The 25,896-nt window shown below is 38.1% G+C and overlaps 1 protein-coding gene across 1 annotated transcript; it reads left to right on the top strand.

Moving 5' to 3' along the window:
- The first annotated feature begins 12,512 nt into the window (after positions 1-12,512).
- On the top strand, positions 12,513-24,014 carry LOC118793633 (dickkopf-related protein 2-like). The gene is made up of 4 exons (XM_036551861.1): positions 12,513-12,701; positions 19,698-19,848; positions 20,888-21,022; positions 23,764-24,014. Exons 1-4 carry the CDS (start codon positions 12,513-12,515, stop codon positions 24,012-24,014), a joined length of 726 nt encoding a protein of 241 aa, XP_036407754.1.
- The last annotated feature ends 1,882 nt before the right edge of the window (positions 24,015-25,896 follow it).

Genomic DNA, 25,896 nt, shown 5'->3' with positions numbered 1-25,896 from the left:
TCTTGTATCAGGCGAACAGTGCAATGAAATGAGGCAGATGACAGACTCCTGGAAAATTTCAATTTAGCATAAATTTCTCAGATTAACAGGTCTCTGCGTGATCGTTAGTTGGATTCTTACCACCTTCTCAACTTCCGAAACACCATTTATTTCAGTGGGAGATACAGTTGGAAAATTGCAATTTTGTATTTATGTGTCATGATCAGTGGTGGGGAACCACAATGGGAGGTTGTACAAACTGCTCCTTTAGAATAACGAAATGCCCTCACTAATTTAGTGCTGTTGAATATTTGGATGAAACTTTCTGAAAGCCGGCCAGATGGGATTGATTACAACTAATGCACACTATGTGTGGATAAATACCCTGTCAATGCCACAGCAGGCCTTCCCTTTACCGATGGATTTTATTTTTGAAGGACTGCCTCCTTATTAAAGTCATTTCTTTGAAAACCAGTAGTCGCACATGAGGTGTTAAGAGCTTGGTCTACACAATACAGACTTTAAAAAAGCACACCCCTTCTCCTTCAGTACATACACGCAGACCCCTTACAAAGGGCTGTGCTTGGAAGAAATCACAAGGTTCAATTGACCTGTCAGATTGGTTAAGATCCGCACCACTAAAGCCAGTGCAGACGTTCACACCTGAATCCTTTATCACATGCATGTGGTGTGTGTGGTGTGCACATTGACATTATACTATAAATCAGAGCCCTTTTATACTCGCAGCTAAAATGTTTGAAAACACTTTCGTGTAATTGAAACCAGTTAAAAGATTTGCAACAAATGTGGCACTTTAATGGTCAGAGAGCAATGTAGCGTGACCCAGTAAAATATTGTATGGCAATGTTATGGAGTAGTTGTTTTTCATTGTTCACAGTATACATTGTGGCAAGGATGTTGTTACTAGCACTTGGACTTTATGAGGAAAATTATGGACTTCTACAACCATTGGCACAATTGTTTCAACAATACTTTACACCCTGTCACAGTTAGAATGAAAACTGTGATGTAACTTTCTGAATATAATGGCGTATTACATTCAGGCAACATTTTGCTGAGAGATGTCATATTTGGCGCGGTTGTAGCTTCGAGGCATACAATATGTGGTGTGGTCTAGCCCTGTTGAAGTCAAGGTGATTTTTGATTTTCACATTATGTTTGGCTTCATATATAAATGTAGATTATACAAACTTGTCTCTACGTCAAACACCATTAGACCACAAGGACTTATTCTGTTAAATGAAATGGGAGCCTCTGGTATTTTAAGCAATTCTTGCCTTTCTCCTTCCTCTGAATAACTTAGGAGTCCTCTGGGTTTCCAGTCCTCTCATTCCCATTTAGTCATCCAGTATTGACTCATAAGTTAACATTTTCACTCTGGTTGTCCCCTTTCTGTATCACATTTAAGATTATGAGGATGACTATCTATCTCATAGTTGAGAATAAGTATGGAAGCACATTTAACACATGCTCCACCTTTAACTCTGTGCCACTCAGCACCCAAGGTGTGACAGTACCTCTAAAGTCCCCCCCCCCCCCAAATATAATATTCAGAAAGAGGCTGTGAAGCAGAAACTGAAGAAGTGAAGACACTTTAAGACACATTAATTAGCAATTTGTACCAATCTAATTTACTCTATGTGTCTGTAGTCCTCTGAACAATGACAGCTTAGGCACATCATAATTTATCATGTGTGCCCAAATCTATCATTATTCTAGCAAAAATGTACAAACCCCTTTCACTTACTTGATTTTATTTTTGAACTGGAAACAGAACTTTGGATATGATCCATAATCTTTTCAAGTGGTATTTGAAAGAACACTAAACAGACTTACCAGATAAAACTTAACACCTGAAACCATCTGGAGCTCTCATTTGAAAGTAATAAAACATCAAGGCACTCATCAAATAAGTCATGTCCAACTTTCCCTTTCAACTGAGATTTTTCATTTCACTGGCACAATATTGTCGAGCCGCAGTTTTATTTTCAAGGCTCTTTGTCCTTCAGGAACTTGTTTTCCAATGAATATATCATGGGACTGTCTATTGTACTATTAATGTTCTTCTGTTGAAATGGGATTTGTGAGTTTAGGAAAACAGAAATCTGGGGCAAGGGATGTTGGAGCCAGGTGTTGCCCAACAACCCCAATACCATCCTGCAGGTTGTTTAGTCCGTAGGTCTGTATTCAGAGGTATATCCCCTCAAATAATTGTTTGTTTGGAAATAAGTTAAACGGGGTGTATTTATGAAAATGGATACAGCAGGCAGGTGTCATTGTGAGCCACGGCCTAATGGCACTTAAAATGCCTGCATGTGCGTTTTCTGATCATACAAAGCCAGTTCTTGGTGGATACACATGGTTGAAGAATGGGAATGCTGTCTCTCCTTCTCAAGTACAACTTCAGTTACTGGAATGACATGCTAAAGCTATTATTTCCCGGGGTTAGGTCAGGGCCTTGATGTAAGAAAAATACATGACAAGCTAAAGCATTTCCATACCCCCTCATCTCCATCCTGTGGAAGAGGAGGGGATTTAATTCTCTCAGAATATATCTCCCACATAATGCATATCCCTTGCCTGGCTACTTAAAGGCAGCACAATGGAATTTTGAAATGATCGCATCCTCCCGTAATTCATTAACTAAAGTCTATACTGAGTCAGATATGGGCAAGAACTGTATAAATATGCTCAGGTTTAGTATCTTAACAATAACAGTAATACAATAGAAATAATTACAGTATTCACAATCACTGCATTCACTTCACATAAAATAAAATCATGCAGTGTGCCACAAAATTCCTGAGGTGAAATCAGTCAGACATCAATCAGTAGACATTCTAAGGGTGTGATTAACACTTCTAAGTATATATATATTATATTGAATACTATTAAGTGTATGTACAAGTTTAAGAAAGTGTATTTAAAAACAACGACAAAAACTACTCTGTCTCAAACCTGTTGTTCAAGGTCCTGGATGTGCATATTAACATAAAGTACCATTCTGTATCCATGTTGTTTAGTGTCTGTGCCTGCTCTCATTATAGCATCTGTGATGTAACAAGTTATTGAAATTCATGTCACTTACCGTTTACTACTCATCTATTTTCCTTTGTTAAAATGCACTGAAAACCCTCTGCTGCCACCCTACAATTGATGCAGGCAGCTGTTAAGTCAAGTGAAATATTCTGATGAACAGCTATGCACGGGTACATAAAGTATTGTCTGTGGCAAGTGTAAATGTGATCTTATATGATTCAATAGACCTTAAGCCAATATGATTGACTTGTCTATTCTTTTTCAGAATTTAAAGCCACAGTATCACAGCTTGTAAATTTCAACAGAAATACTCACAGCAGAATGGTTACAGACAAGGTTGCCATTACTAAAACAGTTTAGACTGGCTAGCAGTGATTGTGGAACCACTTTGCTGTCTTGAAATTTTGCGTTGAGTAAGGATATCTGTTTATTTAAGATAACTCCAGAAAGTACATTAAAAATGATAGAATGACACAAGCGGCAAACATCTGAAACCGGATGATGCCGCGTGAAACTGAGACCTGAAATCGGTACACCCTTAGATTCCGACGTGAGCCCTACGAGTACCTGCTGCACAAGTTTGGGGACAATGCCGCATTGTGCATCAGTCATTCAATGCCATGTTGCGGAGTAGCATTGACAATGAGTGATAAAATAAAAATGATGTCACCACTGTTTATGAAAAAGAACAAAGAGGTGCCTAAAAGCTTCCAGATTTATGATTCAACTCAAGTGAGGAATCACACAGAAAGAGCAGCTTAGATGGGATGAAGTGCATGGATGCAATGATTAATACATACAGTATATTGTCATGTCCTATAATAAGATTATTTGTGTTTCTGTGTGTGTAAACACATATGATATAACATGCATCAGCCCTACCCCAGTGCCAGTATATCTAGACCATATTCATGGTAAACACCTGGCTTTTATTAAAGCACAATATCAAATGAATGTCTTCATGCATCATTAATGGAAAATTGAAAGCACCCATGCTTTGGCAGATCTAAAATGCACAATTAAAACTATAAAACTGTTTGTCAAACTGATTCAAAAACATATTTTGAATTTCAAGAAAATGTAACTTTTAAAGACTATTATGTTTAGCTATGTCATAAATCACAACTCTTAACATGAGCTGTATAACCTTAGTGCACCCAAAATACCTTCAGTATTTATCATTCATTGCTGTTTACATTTAACAGTGTGAAAATTGGTGACATATTTGGGTCACTGCTTAGAGGATGGTATTATCTAATATACATTTTTGGGGATGACGATGAAAATATCCAAAAGGTATTACTTGAATAAAGCTAAATGTATCATCTATTGTTTTCCCCAGAAATGTTAGATGTGGCCCTGGGAGTATGTGCTTTCAAATCTTTCTTGGTTGCATGAGACATTATCGTGGAATGTATGAGAATGGAGAAATGGCCTCAGTACAAATACTCTGTCTGTTGTTTGAAATAGATTTTACGACAATGTTTTATGCGATTTGGTTTCTGCATTTTTAAATGTTTTGTCCATGGCCAATGCAGGACAGGAACAACTGGCAGATGAACCAATGTGGTTGTAAAGTTGTCATATCAAGATTTTAATTCAATCAACCATGCACTCAACCATGATGTTTCCTCCTATGTCCTTGTGAGGCACAAGCTGATGTTTGCCTCACTGCCCTGGGCAAGAGGATGAATGACAGGAGTCACATTTACCAGCTGAGGACAAGGAAGGACCTGTCAGCTTTTGATTTACGAACGTCTCCTTTCATGTGGCAAACATTTGGCAAAAGAGAGGTTGGTGTTATCGCTTAAAATCTAAGTCTTTCACGATATAACAAGGAACATTCATTTTCCCAGGGTAGGTCCAGCTGTGGCGTGACTCCTCAGAACTGGCCCAATCCGTCTTCTGGCACAATAAGAGGATATAGCCAGTTATCCAATGGGCATCACATCCTCCTTAGCCTGAATTCGCCTTGTTTCAACCACCAAAAGTTTACACTGGCTACTGTTTAGGATGGGATTTAGGTTTTGGTTATTTTGAAGTAACAGATGTTATTAAAGGCATTTTGGTAATATTTTTTAGAGGAATTATATAATATAAATATTTGAGAATATTTGACATTATCCCACAATTCACACTGCTTCAGCATTGTGAGCTTAACACATCACACACTGTCACCAATGCTTAGACTAGAATGTCCAAAAGTCACATATCATATTTTAGAATTTCCAGGTGCCACGGTTTCCAGATACACAGTTAACTGGGAGGAAAGCTATCATAGACTGATGGTAAAAGGTAATTTTCTACACTACAGAGGGGTGGCCATTTGTTTGAACTCATCGAAAGAGTCCATTCTAAATGCATTGTTGTCATCTGCCAGCCAAACATACTGAGAGGAAAAAGCTTTCCCACAAAACTATACAATGACAATATTTCTGCACAGGGCATTCGGCTGAATAAATGCATTATTCCAGCCATGAAATGTAATTCTTTTCCTGGGGAAAGAATCCAAACATGAAATTACCACTGACGTCTTATTGATCTTATGAGTAATTAGTCATAAGCTATGTCTCAGATTTCCAACATTATACCTTGGGCCAACCGTCATGGTGCCATGTTTCTTTGACTCTACTGTCTTGAAAGAGAAACATGCATGTATCAATTGACATAGACATTTTACCTTGCATTTGCTGGTATTCCTTCATGAACACATGTAACACTGAAACCTTGTTCGTTCCATCTTACCTTGTTTGACACTGTACTAGTAGTGACTTTTTAATAAATAAGGGCACTCTATACCCAAAATAGAGTAATAGTTTTATTCCCTTGTTAGAGTTCAGAACTACACTGATCAGTCGCACAATGTGGTCATTGGTATTTATAGTATGGTCTTGCATTGACATAAAGCCACAGTTGTGAACAATTATCAGTGTCATTGCTTGGCTACCATTTGTTGTCAATTCTTTTAAATTCTTCTTTAGATGCTTTGTTTCTTACAATGGTTTAAACTGTTTTAATTTCGTTTAATTTCATTGTACCGAAGCCCTTGGGGAAAATAATGACAAATGGCACGATATTAAATACATTGTGATTAACTGACAACTTCTCATTTTATTGCCCTGGAAACTACCAATAAAAAAGCATTTAACCATACTAAACTGTACATATTCTTTTGACCTTTTCAAGACATCTTTTATTGCTGGAATATGTTTTTTATGCTGTTGATTTGCTTTTCATGAATTTCATATTAACTGAATTAACTGATGTAGAATATCTACATCAAGATAAATCAATTACTTTGGCAGTGGATTGGTAGAGAGTAAGCTTACAACATCAGTAGTGTGTGTATAATATATCTGTTGTTTTTCAGGCCAGATGAACCTAATCCTCCCATTATTTATATGCATAGTCGGCCAAGATTTCCTCTGACTCTCTGCCAACTTGACTCTCAACATGCTCTGGCTCTGCAGATGGAAGGTGTTGTGTGTAAATCTAGGCAGAGGAGAAAGATAGCTGCTGCCTGCTGAGATACCACAGGTCCTGTGACCTTTACACTACTGAGACACCACAGCTCCCGCAAGCTTTACATTATTATTGATTACGGAGTCCCACAATGCACTACACACTAATGAAAGCCAACTGGAAAGTATGTGCATCTCTCACAGACACCAGCTGCTTAAGCTGTAGTTGCTTGAATATTGCTAGATGGCGCTGAAGAACAGTGTAATAACAAACTGGCCAACACAAACCATATTGTACCTTCGGGAAAAGAAACCGAAGCTGCAAAGTTGAGGAAATTTAAAATTTGAACCTGTCACCCTGGCCAATGGGAGTACCAGGAATATGTGGATACAGTGAATATGTGACAGCTTCTAAAGCCTTTACATTGCTGAGAGTGGTAAACTCTGAAATCAGGGCTCCAGAAAGGCTTCAAGGAGACAGCTGAATATTTCAGTCTGTCATGAAGTACCCTCCCTGATGTATTGAGTTCTACTGCTTTGACAATTTCTGCCCATCAAAACGTGACAAATTTTTCAAAATAAGTTCAATTTCAGTGTTACTTTTTGGGTGAGATTTTTTTTTTCCAAAGAGAAATGAAACAAAAATACCATTCAATTGACGACCAAAGATAACCCTTGTCAATGTGTTTCTGATTAGAAAGGATGTTCTTTGCCCCTCTGCTTTTCAGAATGGTTTGTATTGGATTGTAACATCAGTGAGGTAAGCATTGTCCTTGAATTTCATGGCATCATCTAAATTACTCAACTGCATATGCTTTATGTGGGGGGGGGGGGGGTAGTATGAAATGAATTTCACTTTTATTGCAACAATTACAAATATGCCTTTTTGGATGAACAAGCGGTTCAGAGTTTTCATTTCATCCAGCTACTTCAGCATTCTAATGTTTCATATTCCAACATTCAAAACTTTGCCCTTATACTGCTGTGATGCAAATGGTTTGCCACCTGCTGCACAACCAAAGCTATTAAATCACTCTCAGTACCTCTGTGGTCTTCCAGATGGAAAAGAATGGTCTGAATCACTGTTTATCATCCCTTGTGGGTGTAACCCATCTGCATCTATGATTCAACATGAAAGCCTAGGAGTGTGTTTTCACCCGGTCAGACCAGGGACGATAATGATTTAAAGACATCTCTGACAGCATCTGACTGTGGGGGGGAAAATACACAAACACTTGCAAGGCAAACCTTCTGACTTTCCAATCATAACCAATAAAAAACCAGGGTGGGCTCTATAAAGAATCAGATCTGCCTATGTCAGTTCAGATTGAAGTGTGGGTAATGTTTCAGAACGGCGGAGCAACTTCAGGGTAGTTGTAGGATCTATTACTAATAAAGAAAGTGGCTCTCTCACTGTGGTGAGAGACATTACAATGGCACGCTTTGCTTCAAAGCTGTAAACCACACGTGTTTAATCGTGCTCCCATGTTGTTCCTCTGAAGTCTAAAGGGACTGGAAGCATCATGAAACTGAACAGACTCCCCTTGCTTTCAAAATCTCGCTTCCACCACAAACACTTTGTAACAGCACTTTCCATGTAATAATAACTGGTTGTAGATATATTTCATTTAATTTAGTCTGTGGTTTTGATTAAACATATCAAAACCACAGACTAAATTAAATTAAATATATAAACACTTGAGTCTTGTAGAGGGGGAAAAGGGCGTCAGTTATACGTATCAACAGAGCAACAATGAATACATGAATACTTGGGAGGAATCATGATCTTCTAGAAAATGGTTTCCACTCTTCAAGTGGATGACCTTTGCTGTACTTTACATCAAGAAGTTAGATCCTTTTGATGAAGGTATGCAAGGTTTCATTCTCCCTTTAGAGTTAAATAAATGGAGAACGTTAAGTTAAAACTAATGAGTAGCAAAAATGGAATTTGGATATAGTGGTAACAAGTACTCATATTTATTATCATACTCTAAGCAGCTGAAATGGGCCCACTTCAGCTAGTGAAATAACTTGACTCAGCATTTGGATCAGAATGTTTTTTTTCCCTACTTATTAGTGTTTTTTTGTCTGTATCATTTTTTTTTCTTCAAAATCATGGATCAGGCAGTACTCATATCTTACCCTAAGAACATTTTGAATAATGAAAACAAGATGATGTGTTGGAATTCACTGGCTATGAAAGAGACACGTCTGGTCAGATCACTTAAACATGGATTTAGTCACGCCTTCAAACCACAAGTTGTGCCTGCACAGCATCCATTCAATTAAATGGATATTAGACAATATAATTTGTGTAAATACTTAATGTCTGAGATGAATAAAGGTTTTTATTACCAATTATCCAGGGTCTTTAAGGCACATGAAAATAATTTCTTTAAATATTCATTTGGAATGAATCTAACTGATTGACTTGGCAATTGCTTCATTACTTTTCTAACATGCATTGATAAAAAAAAGCAAGTTAGAGGGCTGTAACATGAACAAATTATTTGCAGTTAGTTTCTATATGATCTTAGGTGGTTAACATGTATTAAAGCAGCATTGTCACCATTGGTAGCATAATAAACAGTGTGACACATTGCTTGTTAGAAGAATTGCTTTCTCATGATGTCATTCATGCCATGAATAGAATTTTCTGTCAATGAAATATCAGCTGCAAATGTATGTGCCTAATTAGACTGCATGCTTTGTTTCTTGAGATGCATATCACTGTGCTCCCCAGTTGAGCAGTTGGGTAATTTGCTTCCTTTGCAGTACTCTGTGGGCTGTATGCACCCTTTAACAAGGGAGTACTGTTTGCATGAGATAGTTACTTGATGGTTGCCCAAACATGAAGTGAGACATTAAAATGGAAAATTGATCTTGGCTGGCAAAATAGATCTTTCTAGATCCTTTAGAAACACAGGTTATTTACCATGACAAGAAAACAAGCAATAGAAGTTATAGCTGGATGAATCTGATACAAGCATCATTTGATCAGCAAAGTATCAGAAAAAAAGTCACATTTACTTTCTTTTGTTTATTCCTACTCTTTAAAGAAAACTAAATCTGTCCATGTGCTAGCTAAATGGAAAGGTTAAGGTTGCTTTGATGGAATGACCATCATGTAGCTAAAAATGAAAAGGGAATCACCCAGGCTACTCTATTGGTCTGTATTGTGGACATTTATTATATGATGCTGTTGATATTTTGACCCTTTGGCTTATTTGAATTGTGCACAGGGACCAGCCAAATCAGTAACCAACTTAAACGAGGAATGCATGTGATTGAAAAAAGGCAGACCTAAGTTTAAAACACTCATAAATGCAAAATAAATGCATGAGCCCACATGGACATTGAACTAGACAAGGGCTAGATGGGAAATGGCCAGGTGCCAGAGTTTCACCTTAAAGGAGTGACTCCTAAATAAAGAATCGGCACTTGCAGTGCCCATGTGCAAGACAATAAATGTATTATGATTTGTATAGCTGAATCACATTTCACAACTGCCCAAGCTGGAAGCCTTCCAATGTTACAAAGTGCCCCCGTATGAATGAGCCAGACTGTGCCAAAAGGAAACGGAACACCTGATATTCAACACACTTTTTGTTCCTTACTCAGTACAAAGCTTCCAATAGCATCTACATTTGATTAATTTCTCTCAGTGTTTGAATCATGCTCTGTAACACAAGACCTACAATTGCTTCAGAACATGAATGCTTATGTTTCCCAGCAATGCATTTAGTGCAGTAAGATGAATATATTTTGAAAAGAAGAAAGTGACTGACCGATTCAAACTGGAAACCTACAAGAGTATTCATCTCACAGTATCTAGCGATGACATGAAGCACAACAATCCACATTTCTGGCTGTTTACTTGAGTGCCAATATTCTGTAAAAGGGTAATTAAAAATGTAATACAATTTGAGATTCATTACATTTAAAAATAAAAAATGACATCTGTATGATGTACATTCATTGTATCCACAGCACATGTGGTGAACCTTGCATGTCTATATACAAAAGCAACCATGATTACTAGATTACAAGTAAATTTACTTTAAGCAATATATTCATGTTCTTTCATTTGTGTATTCATTATATAGAATACTCATATTTATATATATTCCAGCTGTGAAACTGTCATTTTACTTACACTATTCAGTAAGTAAAAGCAAGAGCTGATTGAGGCTGTGAAAATGAATTTATTTGTGACAATATGTGATACTAAAAGTCCATATATATATATATATATATAAATTGATGATTCTGAATGCACCCCAAGACTCCTCTACAATCAGCAGCAAAGATGATTATTACAGTTTAAAGCATGTGCTCACAAATCAAAACTTTCAAACAACAGCAACAAAAAAGCATTCAGCACTTCCTTGTTTGAATTATCTCAGTCTGATTCCATTCCTCCGTGAGGAGTGTTTAATGAACTTCTATTGTGGCTGCTGCTGTAGCTGGTGTCATAGTTTCCATTAGCCAAATGAATGGAACTTGACAAAACATTACTTCTGCTGGACCACATATCTGAGCTGACTCAAGTCTTGTGTACCATTTTCTCCAAAAATATTGAATGCAATTTTAAGAATCTCAACTTGGCTTGGAAAAAATAAATTTTATTTTAGACATTTATTTTAGACATTTTCCTGCAATATATGAGGCCACATTGTTGACGAACTTCAATAACATTAGCCTTGATTACCAGTGATGTATCAGGCCTGCCTTGTTCAGCAATCCTTATACATGACAAGAAATTACATAAAATATATGGTCTGCACCATACATGTTTGGGGTGAGGTGCATATATTATCTTAGTGTAGAGCACTTTTGCCAAAAATTGCTCTCCAGCTGTAGCATGCCCCTCTATCCTGGCACATGCATTTGCATGGTTTTGAAAGCAGTGAACATGGGAAGTCCTGTTTCTGTCTGTCAGTCACACACACACACACACACACACACACACAATATGAACGCATGTATAATATGTCATGTAATATGAAATAAGTCTCTGTATAAGCCTGGAGTCCTTTTGAGGAGTCCCCCCCGTCAAATCGATGCGACGGTACGGGCGCATATTTCACAGGGGACTTGATAGTAACGATGGGGCCCCGGATGTGAATTTGTGTTTTCGACTCAGTCCCTATAAAATATACATTTATTCATTGATTATTAATAATCATTATTTGATTTCATTTTGATACGCAATGGCACAACAAGTTGAAAGGTATTTTATTTCCAGAGTGCTCATAATGCTGATCATTGCTTTAAGGGTTGAAAACCACCAAATACGTTAATCATCAAAATTCCATAGTGCAAAATGTTTACGATTACACATAATTAATTGTACTGCATCACTTAAGGCTTACTGTCGCACGGGGTTTGCCTACTGTTAACCCTGAGAATTGCTTTCCCCCCATTACCCGCTGTTTCCATTGCATCAAACAGTTTCACACTAAAACGGGTCAAATAAATTCTTACATATATAGTGTATGGTTTTATAGGATTTCCCCAACGGGGTTTCGGGTGTCGGTGTCTGGACGAAGGCGCTCAGAGTACAATGAGTAGCGCTACAGCAAGCACTGCCGAGAGATCAGTTTCACTCTTTGTCAAATCTGAATAGGGGCGGAGGAAACAGACCCATTAGGAGCCTATAAAAAGAATGTATCAGAGATCATAAAATACTGGGGCTGCCACACGAAATGCTCACATGTAGTCAGAGACAGACTGCACTATCCTATGGGCATCCATACCATTAATCCGTTAAACCTCCGTATTTACACTGAATGCATTCACAGCATTGCGATACCACCTCAACCAACTTCACAGTAGCTCTTCGCAGTTGCAGTATTTGATACACTGCATGGGCAGTAATCTGTTTTAAATTGCCCATCTCTTTACTAATAATACGCACAGTTGGAAAGTGTGGCGCTTACGCTTTGACCAGAATTGCAACGTATTTTTGTTTTGAGATATAAGCTACACCAATACTGTTGATTGCTAAGAATGCTGGTACTGGTGTGGACTAGATGCTGGTGTTTTTTCATTCTGCTGGTCGCACTTTTGAGGATGGGAGAAGTGGAGGCTAAGGTAAACTCAATCAAATCGGCTTTGCTGGGAGAGCCTCCGACGCCGACAACGAATCGCTCAGCGAGCTTCCAGCCTGGAGTCAAGAAAGGCAACAATCCTATACAGGTAACCAAATGAATCATCTTGCATGCTTTCGGCTGTTGTCACGCGTGAGAGACTTTTTTTTTATTAGTGCTTGTATGCCCGTAAATAAAGCAGACTAGACCGTCCCTGTCATCGGAAAACAACACAAAACAAAAAATTGCATTACACCGTGATGAGCCTATAGTACCTATCAAGAGCGACAGTGTTAGGTTGAGTGTCCAAAGCCACTTAGAGTATATAGTGTAGTTTTATGAAGTCCCTTTATTTGATTACACGAGATGGGGACAGCTTGTGCTTTTGAATTTAAAGAGGTAATTAAAAGCCATTTTCCGTGAGAAACATCAGGGAATGTCACCAGTTCTACAAATGAGACGATGAGGCTCGGTTCTTTAAGAGAATGCCTCCTCATTTGCAAAAGGAATCAACTGCTCGGAAATCGTAGATTATATTTAGTCTATAGACCCCGTGCATGGCTACTCAGGGAACTTTATTTATTTAACTGCTTGGGAATTAAGAGCTGGTGTTGTTCTCACAGGCATTTACAATCACAACCTACATTTCTGAGACTAATTACTGTTTACGTTGCAAATTTAACTGTGGGGTTTAATTTGACTTTCATCAAGAGCGTTAAATGGAAAACACGAGGCATACTCGGGTGCCCCACATTTTTAGTAAACGAACATCCACCACACATCCAATTTCCGAACGGTTGCGCAGGTCATTCTATCAAACGCGAAACTTGCTGCGCAGGACTTTTAATACTTAAAATACATACGGCATCCAGACTGATATATTTAACTGATACAACACAGTGTATGAAATGACAACACAACGCACGAATTGTAACAGATTTTAATGGATACCGTCTACTCACCTTGCGTTTTTATCTTAGCATGTGGCAGCGATTGCCTAAGAAATTGAAAGCAAATGCGGCCAAGCAGTTTACGCGTAAACACGGCGTGTGCAAAAGTACTGAGCGGGCAAAAGGCTTGTTTCTACCCATACAGCAAAATATTGCGCTTCATGACGTTGACAACTGATATCACCCCCAGTTTAAGCTCTAAAATGAGTGGGTTTCTGAAGTATACCCTAAAAAATCTGGATTTAATTGAGCTACTGTTATAAAAAGATACAAATACTCTAAATTGTGCGGTTACTGTCACAAAACTTCGATGTGATGGCTTGCAGCATACTTCCCTCGACAAACAGCAAGGATTGCTTTCAGAGGAGAACCTTCACTTGCCGAATTACAGCTACCTTCACACGGAAACAATAAATCGTTACCATCGTGTGCACTGTTGTGAACTCAGATTAATTTCTCAGTGGGGCCATCGCAGAGACGCGCCGGTGTTAGTAAACTAGGCTGTGAGCGGTGCTAGAAACTATCACTGCATGTGTTACCACGCGTGATCCCTCTGCCTGTTCTGTTACCTCATGGCCCTGGGGTTTCATTTTCATAAAGAAAATGCTTGACTCGGTATAGTCCTAACCCAGTTTCTTTTAATAGCCTGTAAGTGACGCTTACCGTGTAGTTAAATTAGTTGCTACATACAGTTGTGTTGCTCATTTAAATAATTAATCTTTCATGTGTTATAGGTACAGTTAGGTAGCAAATATCCAAGGACCCCAATTGTAATAATATCTGGCAACCGCATGCTGTAAATGTCGTCATTAATAAAGGAATCGTGAATGAAATATATCTTTAAATGTAGTTTTTATTTTGTATGAAAACGTACGTCCTGAATTCCTAGGCTAGAAACACTTCGACAAAATGCCTTTCTCACTAATCCAAAACTGAAAGATGAGAGAAGGGTGGCAGCAGGATTGCTGTGTTCGTGTGTCATAATGATGTAACAGTCTTCTCCTCTACAAGTCGTTAGTGGTCATGTGCTTAAGGGTCCCAGATGTTCATGTATGACAGTGCACACCTTTAAAGTGGATAGTGGAAGATTAATTGGAAACCATAGTGTATGCCAATGACAGTGAAGTTATGTGAAACAGAGCTGGAGTTACTTCACATTTTTGGTGGGGAATTTCAAATCAAATTCACTTGTTTGTAGGGTAGATGTAATCGGAAAACTGAGAGGGTTGAAATAAAGTTTCATTGTATGGCAATTTAACAAATAACTATGTTATACATTTGCTTGGACTGTTAAGATGTATACTAAAGTGTAGTATTACTAAAAAAATCATTGTACTTTGATATGCCTCTGACGTTGATAGGTTAGGATTTGTCATTATGATGTTGGTCAGTTTGCTATTGCCATGATGTAAATGAATGTGGTAGTTTATCAGATTTTGGTTTAATGTCACTTGCAATATTTCAACTGAAGTAAGCAGGCAATGTCTTAAGTCTTCTGAGTGGAAATATTTCCAATAAGAGCGCTCTGCCAAACCTATTTTAGAGGAAGGCTTACAAGCTTGTCCTGCTAATAAACCATAGTGGTTCTCATGAATGGACCACAGGAGACATGAGTGGAGACCAGAATATTATTATTGGACATCAATGTCGTGCCACATTTTGCATTGAAATGATGATCACTAAGAGCCTCTAAGCTTTGACTAGCACTGCTTTTACAGTCATTTACAATCAAACCCAAAGCACAACCATGACAAGCACCAAGCCCTCAGATATTCATGTCCTGCGATTACAAAAAAGATTTTGAATTAATGAGTCCAAGTCAAGAAAACATCATTGATTATCCAGTGGCTAAAGCTTAAAAAGAATATTGTATTTACCAGTGTTGGGTGGGTACCAAGAATAGGCTCTGTATCCGTTGGAAACATTAGAAAATGTGTGACGATGTTCTGAAGCAGCCCTAATGTCTGACACGTTCCAGTCCTCATGACACATGTCGGACCACTCTATTCAACAAAGCCATTGCATCAGCTTGTGCCTAGGAAAATGGCTACAGTTCAAATGTTTGCCAGTCCATACTTAAGCATTCCCATAAACATCAATTGAAATGTGTTTGACATTGACTGTCTGCACGACTTTGCATGTGTCAGTACAGTAGATTCATAAAGCTTTAATGAATGTCATTTCAGTGTAGTTTAAAGTTTTTGGCTTTTTGGATTGAAGGGCTGACTACTGCTTTCTGACAGGCCCATTTTTATTACTTCGGGGTTCCTAAGATTTTGATTTATGATATTAAAATACGGTTTCAATTAGTTACTGAAAAGGCTAAGCTTAAAGTTTTGACAGTGGCATCTTTTAAAGGTGTTTTGCATGCTCTTCCCCATGACATAACATGGTCTTGAATACTTAATGATGTTCCACCTCCAAAAACTGGCCTTCCAGTAGTTGAGCAAACTTATAACTAACTAACTGAATGTCTTTTAATTGCTGCTAGAGGTATCCTTGTAAAGAATCCATCACCAGTAGTTTTAGTTAGGTGTATTTACCCTTGGGACCTTGCTGCCTACAATAGCTGTGAAACACATATATTATGAATGAGAGTACTGTTTCACATCCGAGTCAAGGCATACATTTTGACAAGTCCAGTGTGTTTAGTTTCATTCAGAGATTACTCAATAAACTGGAGATTACGGGCTGCATTTATTCGTTATAAAAGAGGCATGTTTCCATCCCCCTCACTCCTGCCCCCCAGTGAATTGAAAGTTTAGTGATACTAACAAGGTAAAAGGGTGTAATAAAAAATGAAGTGTGACTACTTGTTAGGACTCTGGCCTCTGTTTGACTACAAGAACCTTTCTATACATTTTAAAACCAGTGAATACAAAAAAGCTTTGGATTGTGTGGGTAAGACATGGTCCACCCTGGTAGCATTTTAAATGACGTGTTTAACATGGCTGCTGATCAGTGCTGGAGTGTTTAGGAGTTGCTCATAGTTGTATCAAACACATTCATAAGAAATCTGTGGGACAAAAACAGTGTCTAATGGTTTTTTGCAACACTTTTGGGTAGGTGCAGGAGAACTCTAGGTGGACCACAGCCCACCTGTGTCCAGGTTCTTCCTATGTCATCAAAATACACAGAATACTCTGCTCTGAAAAACTACCCTGCTTAAGGACAGTTATGGAATTTTAATGTAATTGTGTCATGGCAGCTTCATCTGTCAGAACTAGACTTAGAGCCAAGCTGGATTGAACCAGGTTAGTGTTTGGATGTGAAGGTGCAGAGGAAACTTTGGCTGTTGCTGGTTTTTGTGTTAATTATGTGATTAAAAATTCTCAGGAGAGAATCAGAGGAGCTGCTGTCTTTGTGAAGGAATATTAAAAACTGAGGTCATGACCCCATGTATTTATGAAGATATAATGGCCCTGTTCACTGAGAGCAGAGGTCATAAACCCAGTTTCCTGTCCAAGTCTTAGCCACCTATTCATCTCCCAGTTTCCTGAGAGGAATTAGCTCTGACTATTCCATTCTAACTGAGTCATGTTTTGTAGACTCAAGCAAACCCCACAAGTCACATGAATCAGTGATTATGGAGGACGTCTGTGACAGTCCATTTGATTGCAGTGATTGTCACATTGTTTCCATGCCAGACTGTTAGGGCGAAAGCGATGTACGTGCACTATGACACATACAGTATTTTACTAACTGTGGCTTGTCTGTCAATTGACATTACATTTATTTTGAGTGATTCACACTTGTTGTGATTCACACTGGAAAGTAATGTCTGTGTTTCCTGGCTATTTCTGTAGTTTTGTCACATTTTGAAATGTAAACATTTTGGCAGAATAAAACTACTGACAATGTACATGTCTCAAGTACATTGGTAGTGTTACTTCAAGACAATCCAGGTGACGTGATTACCCATGATAATGGATAGGACTATTACTCTGTATATTGGATTGTAAAACATATAGCTGAAATCTGAGCACATACTGTTTCTACAAACTTACTGTCCAGTAAATTAAACATAGGAAAGTTCATTCCTTAATGGATGCAATGCATGCAACATGATTGATTTGCTGTTGCCTTGCTTTGCTGAAGATCAGCTTGTGCGCAGATGTTGTTACACTATGTGAGAGTTATCTCTGCTGTAGGTCTTTGCTTGGTGGTTGCGGGGTGAAATGATGTAGGTGTGAACATTGCAGGAGATGTTTGTGATGTGATGGTATAAAATTCCTGCAAGAGTGACTCCTCAAGCCAAATATGGTGCACTTGGTGTTGGGTCTGTTCAAAATCACAGAAGGATATTCCATTGCTTGATCTCCAAATACTTATTGATGAAATGAAGATACTTGCAGTCTCACTCCATAGAATTATTTCAGTTTGGTAAATACTCAAAGGGCTACTGTTTGGGGCCCACTGATTGTGTTTATCCGTTTGCAAGGGAAAGTGATTTTGTTTTCATATGCTTTTTGTAGACTGCAGATATAAATTAAGGTGGGACTGAGGATAGATTGCAGACATTGTGTTATGTTGTATGGTTGGACTGTGGATGACAGCCTACCAACATCCTTCAACTGGCCTTAATTGACACCAAAGGCTTCAATGTAATTAGATATTGTATTTGCAGCACAGTGTGACTGTTAACACTGTTATCAATTAACATATTCACTATTTTACATTTCTGTTACATTTACACTATACTCCTTAAACTAGTTCATGTTATTTTTAGCTATCCAGTGGCAAAAAAGGTATCCTTTTTGAACAATGTAAAAGGATTGCAGCAGTTTCAGTAGCATCTCCCATTGCAGTTTACTGTGGATCTCTGTCCATGGACAGTGGATGATGGAACTTATCATTCACTTTGTACTACTAAGTGGCTAAAGGATCTTCTGGATAATACAATATAAAGTTAGTAGTTTGCTTTAATGTGCTTAGCAGAAAGGTAGAGAGACATCCATGCAGTTTGATAATCAATTAATACCCACTGAATCTATATTTGGGAAAAAAAGATAATCTTTATACTAGAATAGAACCCATTACAAATAGTAATGACCCCAAAAATGGTGAATAGCATTCAATAACCAATACAAACTCAAGGGATGCCATTAAGCAATTATGCTTTAATTCTCTAATTAGGCCCATAAATGAAAGGCCCTGCGAAACTTTTAACAGTGATTTTCTGTTGGGAAATGCAATAGTTCCATTGTACATTTTCTGAAATATTCCTGGCAGTCTTTGTGGCAAATGCTGTTTCAGCAGTTCCAAAAACAGCCTACTCCCAGCTTTCTGAAATCCTATACATTTCTAGGGAATACATAAAATATTATATAAATCTGGCTACCGTCTGCTTTAATTTCAGTTCATTTTTATGGATGTCAAATAAAAATACCATTAGAGGTTGAGTAAAAAGTTGTGGTAACTTGTTTACTTTATTGTTGGTGGCACCACACCATTTTCCTAAGTACCTGATAATCATTAAAACATACCGCTTTATGGTGGAGTACACTAAGGAGTAGATGTTTTGACATATTTCTTTTATTTTCCAATAACCCTCTTCCAATGAATCTACTGATGGTGCTAAATTCTATATGTATTATATGCATTGTTCAGCTCCATTTATGATGTCTTATTTTGAAATAAGCAAACCTACCTTGTAGTATTTGTTGTTAAAAAGAGTATTTGTCAAAGGGCCATTGATTTTATTGCACCTTCGTGGCTCGTTCCTCCTTTTTTTCCATTCATTTTATGGAAAGGTAAGTCTAAGACCCTTTATTTCTTTACTCCATATTTAGACATCCAAACCAAATGGAGGGAATGATGCAAGTGAGCAGTTTGTAAAATAAATCAACTGTATTACATCAGGACATCTATAAAGCAGTGACAGGACCAATGGTTAAGGGAGTATTATACTGCGCTATGATTGGCTAATGCCAGATGAAGTTTAAGACTTCACTACGAGCATAAGACGACTGGCCTAGCGTGTGAGTTATATTAATAGTATTTTTTAATATATTCTTAAAATTGCCCCAAAGCTGTGGTCAGTGCAGATGTCTGTCATTGGTCATTTAGTTGGATGAGATTTGGTGTGGATGTGCTCCAGTCTTGATACTGCAGTAGCCTGTGTCTCAATGTCTTTCCTTTGGTTGTCTCTGCAGGTATACCCCTGCAGTACTGATAAGGAGTGCGGTGTCGGTAGCTACTGCCACACCCCTCACCACGCCGCCTCCCGCTGCCTCAACTGCAGAAGGAGGAAGAGACGTTGCCACAGAGACAGCATGTGCTGCCCCGGCAACCGCTGCAGCAACTGTATGTCAGTCTTGGCTTTTGCTGAACATATGTCATGTATCCACAGAGGTCACTTTAAATCCATTTATATATACCTGTACTGCATTTAAAGTCAACACATGATATGGCTGAAGACATATTTGATTATTATGTCAGAATACCACTACACAATCCCATTCTAAATCATAGTATTTCTGTAAGACATATCACATGTGCAACAATATCACCTACCCTCTGTGAACAGTGTGCCTAACCTCATTCCAGAGAGCTCTCTCAAAGAACACATTCTCTTTTTCTTCAGTTTTAATAATGATGCCGATATGGAGTTTCATTTCCTCATAACTGTAAAGCTGCCTCCTCTCCATAGTCAATATCTGTTGTTCTTGACTTCTTCCATTTATTTTGCTGTCATTGCTGGAAGGGTTCACAGTGTTGCCCAGGTTTATCCAAAAGGGGGGTGCCAAGCCCCTGCTGTTCTGTTCGCCTCTCATGTGGCATTGACTAGTTTGAACTGTCGCTCGACACTACTCAACATATTACGTTAAGAGTCTAATTAAATCCAGAGGTATCATATATCTAACCAACTGAAGGCCATATTAGAACCTGAAGTGTTACACTGAAACCAGATCTGTCATCGCAGCATCTACTCAACAGTGGTCATGTACTGTATGCTTACAGCTTACTGCTTACTGCAAACTATCACTTTCCAAACCTGACATCTTAAAGCCAATACAGTTGCTTTTCTGAGTTTGACTGTTCCACTTCCCTCAACATGCTGTGAAGGCTTGGTTTAAGATGTGTATACTCTCATAGCCATATACTCACAGTGGTAAATGCAATGACTTTTTATTATTTTATTATTATTATTTATTGTCATTATCACTTGAAGTAGTGGCAACAGCAAAGAAGTTGTTTAGTTATTAGTTGTCAAAAGTTCATTTCTAAAAACAGAAAATTTGACAAGTTTATTGTGTTATCATGAAAGTTCCATACTGAAAGAACATATTGTAACTCGCTCTTTCTCTCTTTCTTTCACCCTCACCCTCTCTGGGGCCTGCAGATATTTGCGTTTCTCTCTCCGAAAGTGTCCTGTCTCCACACATCCCAGCATTAGAGGAGCACAACAAACTTTCAGTCAAGGGAAACGGCTGGAAAAAGAGTGGGAAAGCACAATCAAAGCTCTCTCTCATCAAAGGTTTGTAACGTTCTAACCATCTAGAAATTTCCTCTGAAATTGCACATGCTTTACATTAAATCTGCATTTCAAAATTCATGCATTAAAACTGGACTTTGTACGTTTCATTTGGAAATATCTAGATGTAAATGAGATGTGGTGAAATAACTTTGGCATAGGAGGAGCTTTTGTTTTCCTGTTTTGAGGCTCCAATGACCTTTTGTATTCATGACCGGCACTCAATCAGTATCTCCGGGTATTCATTGCTGTTAGCCACATGTTGTGAGTCAGACACCATTCCACAACTATTCCAATAATTATCTGAGCTGAAAAACACAGCAGTCTGGATGCAGACTTAACCACATTGCATTTGCTGTTTTGGGACATGTATAAAAAAATGTAAGGACAGTTCTTCTCAACAAACGGTATTCAGTGTAAAATTAAACCGCATATTGGGATATGGCATAGCTCTCTAAGATAATGTAACACATCTAGCAATTTGCATAACTTCATTCTTGACATTCAGCAGTAGATAAGTGAATGATATGCCATTATATGTAATGAAGAAACTGTGTACTGATTATATAATGCCATAATTGAAATGTATGTCATCACAAACATGTATTCAGCTTAACCGAGAAGAATATCCTAGCTGCTTATTCATGGCAAAACATTTGATGCTTACAGCAAGCTCTGAGTAGAGAACCATAACACTGAGTCAGTCTGACTTTGTGATAGGAATAGCTAATGACATTATTTGGATAAATGGTAGTTACCAGCTCTGACACACAGCTTAGCTGTGATGAAAAATAAGTTAGTCTGCAGACATTATTCACATGCAACATGAGCTAAATAAGGGCTATATAAAGCCTTTGCGCTCCATCTTAGTTGATATATAGCGAGCACTTTGGCATGAAATGTCTTACGTTTATACACATGTGGATATTACACTGTGGTGGTTGCTGAGGTGAGTCACGCATCTTCCCCTTTCTTTGAGGGAAGTTCTTTGGGATCCAGGAAAAGCCATGTCCAAATGCATCACCATCATCATTTATGTGGGTGTGGTGCATTTTGGTATCTTTACTTGCCATAATCAACTCAGCCTCAAGTACCATATAACATGATGACACCATAATAAACTTCAAATTATTACCTCAAAATATAAACAGTCTTAGCAACAGTCTTAGCAACAAAGGTTTATTAACAACCTTTGTTATGTATAGTAAAATCATTATGTGATTTTTTAAATATATATATATATATATATATATATATATATATATATATATATATATATATATATATATATATATATATATATAAATGTAAACAATGTGGCAAATATGAACAATAGATGTGATCATATGATCCATGAACCGGATGAATTTAAATATTCTTGAGTTTCATATACAGGCTGTTTAGTCTGGAAGTAATCCATAGTGATCCATAGTGATCACACGTCTTCAAAGCATTCATTCACACTTCCACAAAGTACCTATGCCGAGGATATGGAGTTAAATAAATAGAGGGTAATGTCCGCTGAGAATTTAAAGGTGGAGACAGCTTGAAAGATTTGACCAAATTAAGCTTTAGGTGTGATATTTTCACTCCTGCCTTAAGGGGTATTAGGCTGAAGCTCAGTATAGAGGTAAAGCCCTGATCCTATTCTATATTGTATGCTATTGATTTGAGCTTTATTTAAGCAAGCTGGACAGGAAAGCATGGGTTTTGTAAAGGATTCTGGGCCTCTAGTTGCGTGTGAAAAGGCCTTTGGCAGAGGAAGTCGGAATGCCATTTAATTTCACGGAAAGCTGCATGACTGATTATCATCTATAATAAATGTTTGCTTTACTAATTATGACTTTGAAAGAGTAATGTAAACCACCTGCAAGGAATATCAAGTTCTGCTTAAATGGGATTTAATTACTTAATAATTGAGGAAGAAATACTTTTCTCAAATACTTAGACGTGAGTTGTTATTGCATCCAATTCACAAGAATATCCAGGGAATGCAGTTTAAACCAAAGATGTATAAATTTTGAAGGCATTTTCACAGACTATGCATCCCCTTTGGCTGTTTTCATTTATGCTCTTCGTGCTGTTAGTCATGCGTTCTGTAAACATGATTTGCTGAAAGTTATGTTCAACTCTCACTGCAGTGCTAAAAGCTGTTCTACAGCGTCTTCATCTATGGTTAAACCTCGAACATGAAGTGATCATATTTAATTGAAAAGTTCTTTTCAACTTTTTTTTTTTCCCCCCCGTAATATGCATCTCGCATAACAATGTTGACTGGTGTTTGCTTGTTTTAAGGATCAAAGTACTGAAATCCTGCCCTTTTTATATTAAGAAGAATGCTGGCCCATTGCTGAACTTTGTTATTGCATTTCTAATGTGGGAAGAACTTAATGCTATCAGGCAAAGAGCTCAGGTTGCTATATAACTGAACTGGTCAAAAGTTTACGCAAATAGCTCTAAAAGATTCTTCCACTGAGTGTAGATTTGTGCAGTTGAAAATACATGCTGTGTTAATTATTTGCTATGGATTATGAATGGCTTGAATAGTGTAATGCTCATGCTCACTGGTCTGGGAGTATTGTTAGCCCGATCTGACACTGTTGGTCGTTGAACTTGAACGGATACATTTATGTTCTATTGTGCTGGAAGTTGCTCTGGATAAGAGCGTCTGCTAAACAAATGAATGTAATGTAATGTCACATATGAACATTCTGTCACAAACTGGGCTGCCCTTTCTTCGGCAGGTCACGAGGGCGATCCCTGCCTGCGCTCGTCGGACTGCTCCGACGGCCACTGCTGCGCCCGCCACTTCTGGACCAAGATCTGCAAGCCGGTGCTGCGGCAGGGGGAGGTGTGCACCAAGCAGAGGAAGAAGGGCGCGCACAGCCTGGAGATCTTCCAGCGCTGCGACTGCGCCAAGGGCCTCTCCTGCAAGGTCTGGAAGGACGCCACCTCCGCCTCCAAGTCCCGGCTGCACATGTGCCAGAAGGTATGAGGAAACGGACCCGCGCGCTTCTCTCCACCTGTGGACGGAAAATCTGACGCTTCAGATCGGAGGGGAGATGGGACGGCGGGGTTGAGTAGGGTGGAGGGGAGCACGGAGGACTGTTAGGCCGCGGCGACGAGAGCCGATGGAAACCCGATGGCGATCGACAGGTCAGAATAGCTTGTGTGCGGTGTCCTTTCATAAATATCGTCATTAGCAACAAGTGCAACCCACGGGCAGAGTGGGGATTAGCAGCCTTTAGCCATATTTAATCTGACACTGTCCTCAGTCAGTGTTGGAATACTTTTTGAATGGGGGAGGAACAAGGTTTATTGGGATGCATCCTAGCATTTTTAGCTTTTCAAGACAATTTATCTTTACCGTAGCTGGATCACTTTCATTTTGCCTGAGTGTAAACACCATCTTCTGTAATGCTTATCATTTGAGCCCATTTTCGATGGATGGATACAGTCAGCCCTACACTACTTCCATGTGATTGGATTTTGGAGCATCATGGATGGTGATGGTGAATCTTCATACATATGTTTGTTACCAAGGCTGTGAGGAGAAACACTAATTTCATTCAGCATGTCAGTGTATACATGGCAGCTAATTATGTAGAAAAACCCCTATATACATCCTCTGCTTTCAAGGAAAAATATATGAAGTAGTATATGAATCCCTTTATAACTACAATACATTTTTTGTACGCATCACATATAGTTTCTCTTACATGTGATATTTAGAATTTATATTGCCAAAGAGTTAAATATATTTCATTTGCAAGTGAATACCAAATCATATTGATTTAAGCCACACTGACAACATTTTCACCCTACTGTATATGACAAAAGAAAATGAGAGTACATTTCAAAGGTATACTAATATGGTACCATCTGGTTAAAAAACATTCGATATCACTAATATTACATGATAATGGCTTAGTGACATGGCCCCATGTCATGATTAGATGATTAGAGGATGTGCCATTTCTATGAATAAAATTCCTTCCAGAGTCAAAATCTCTTGACATTAATAAAACATTAATAAAATTTGATTTGTGAATTGAGTTTAAAATAAATCTTGGATAGTATCTACTTCACAATCAAGGGGTGCAGTTTACTTTTTCTACATCTTTTTATTGATATTGGGCATTTATCAGGCATATTTTCTCAAACATTAAGCATGATTTTACATTTTGTTGAACTTTTATTCAATACTATATGCGTCATGCATGATCAGTGGCAGTTCTGTTTTCTGCATGCATCAGTTTATCCCTGTAATTTTGCAAAGGTATCAAAGGCAGTGGCAGTCTATAAAGTGAACATTTCCACCACCATTAATAATATTTTTTTTTCAGCTGTAAGACAAAATAGTTTCTTGTTTTTCCTACAGTCAATAATCATATTATAAATGATAGGTAACTGTCAGTTACCAGACAGTCAGAGACGCACACACCCAAACACACATGGACACACACAGACGCTGACACACACACACACACACACACACACACACATACAACCTCCACCCCCCCTACTGTCCCAGTGGCTGAGGTAGCTCTTATACTGTAAATAAAATGATTACTTCCAAAATGTTGTTAAAAATCAAGAATATATCATGTACAGTTATTCTGAAAATTGTGTTCAAATCGATAAAAGGTTATTGTTTCTGTCTTATATTTTGAAAAGAACACTTAAGGGAGAACTATGTGCTTTTTGGGGCGAGCATTCAAAAGTTAATCTTTTAATGGTTTGACATTGTAGGCAGCCTGGATTTGTATAAATGTACAAACTGCAAACAACCATGTCTCTTATTTGCTTATTTCAACACATTATGATTAACTTTTGGAGAGCTACTTTTTATGCATAAAGCATGTAGCAGAATATCC

This window comes from Megalops cyprinoides, chromosome 18 (assembly GCF_013368585.1).
Source record: "Megalops cyprinoides isolate fMegCyp1 chromosome 18, fMegCyp1.pri, whole genome shotgun sequence".
Lineage (NCBI taxonomy): Eukaryota > Metazoa > Chordata > Actinopteri > Elopiformes > Megalopidae > Megalops > Megalops cyprinoides.
Note: the sequence above shows the minus strand (reverse complement) of the source record. Positions and strands in the feature narration are given on the sequence as shown.

Bases quoted from the DNA above. Each gene is read 5' to 3' on its own strand.
- LOC118793633 (XM_036551861.1), top strand. From the start codon at position 12,513: ATGCTGGTACTGGTGTGGACTAGATGCTGGTGTTTTTTCATTCTGCTG. The intron at 12,702-19,697 runs GTAACCAAATGA...TTGTCTCTGCAG, and splicing joins AAGGCAACAATCCTATACAG to GTATACCCCTGCAGTACTGA. The intron at 19,849-20,887 runs GTATGTCAGTCT...TGGGGCCTGCAG, and splicing joins CGGCAACCGCTGCAGCAACT to ATATTTGCGTTTCTCTCTCC.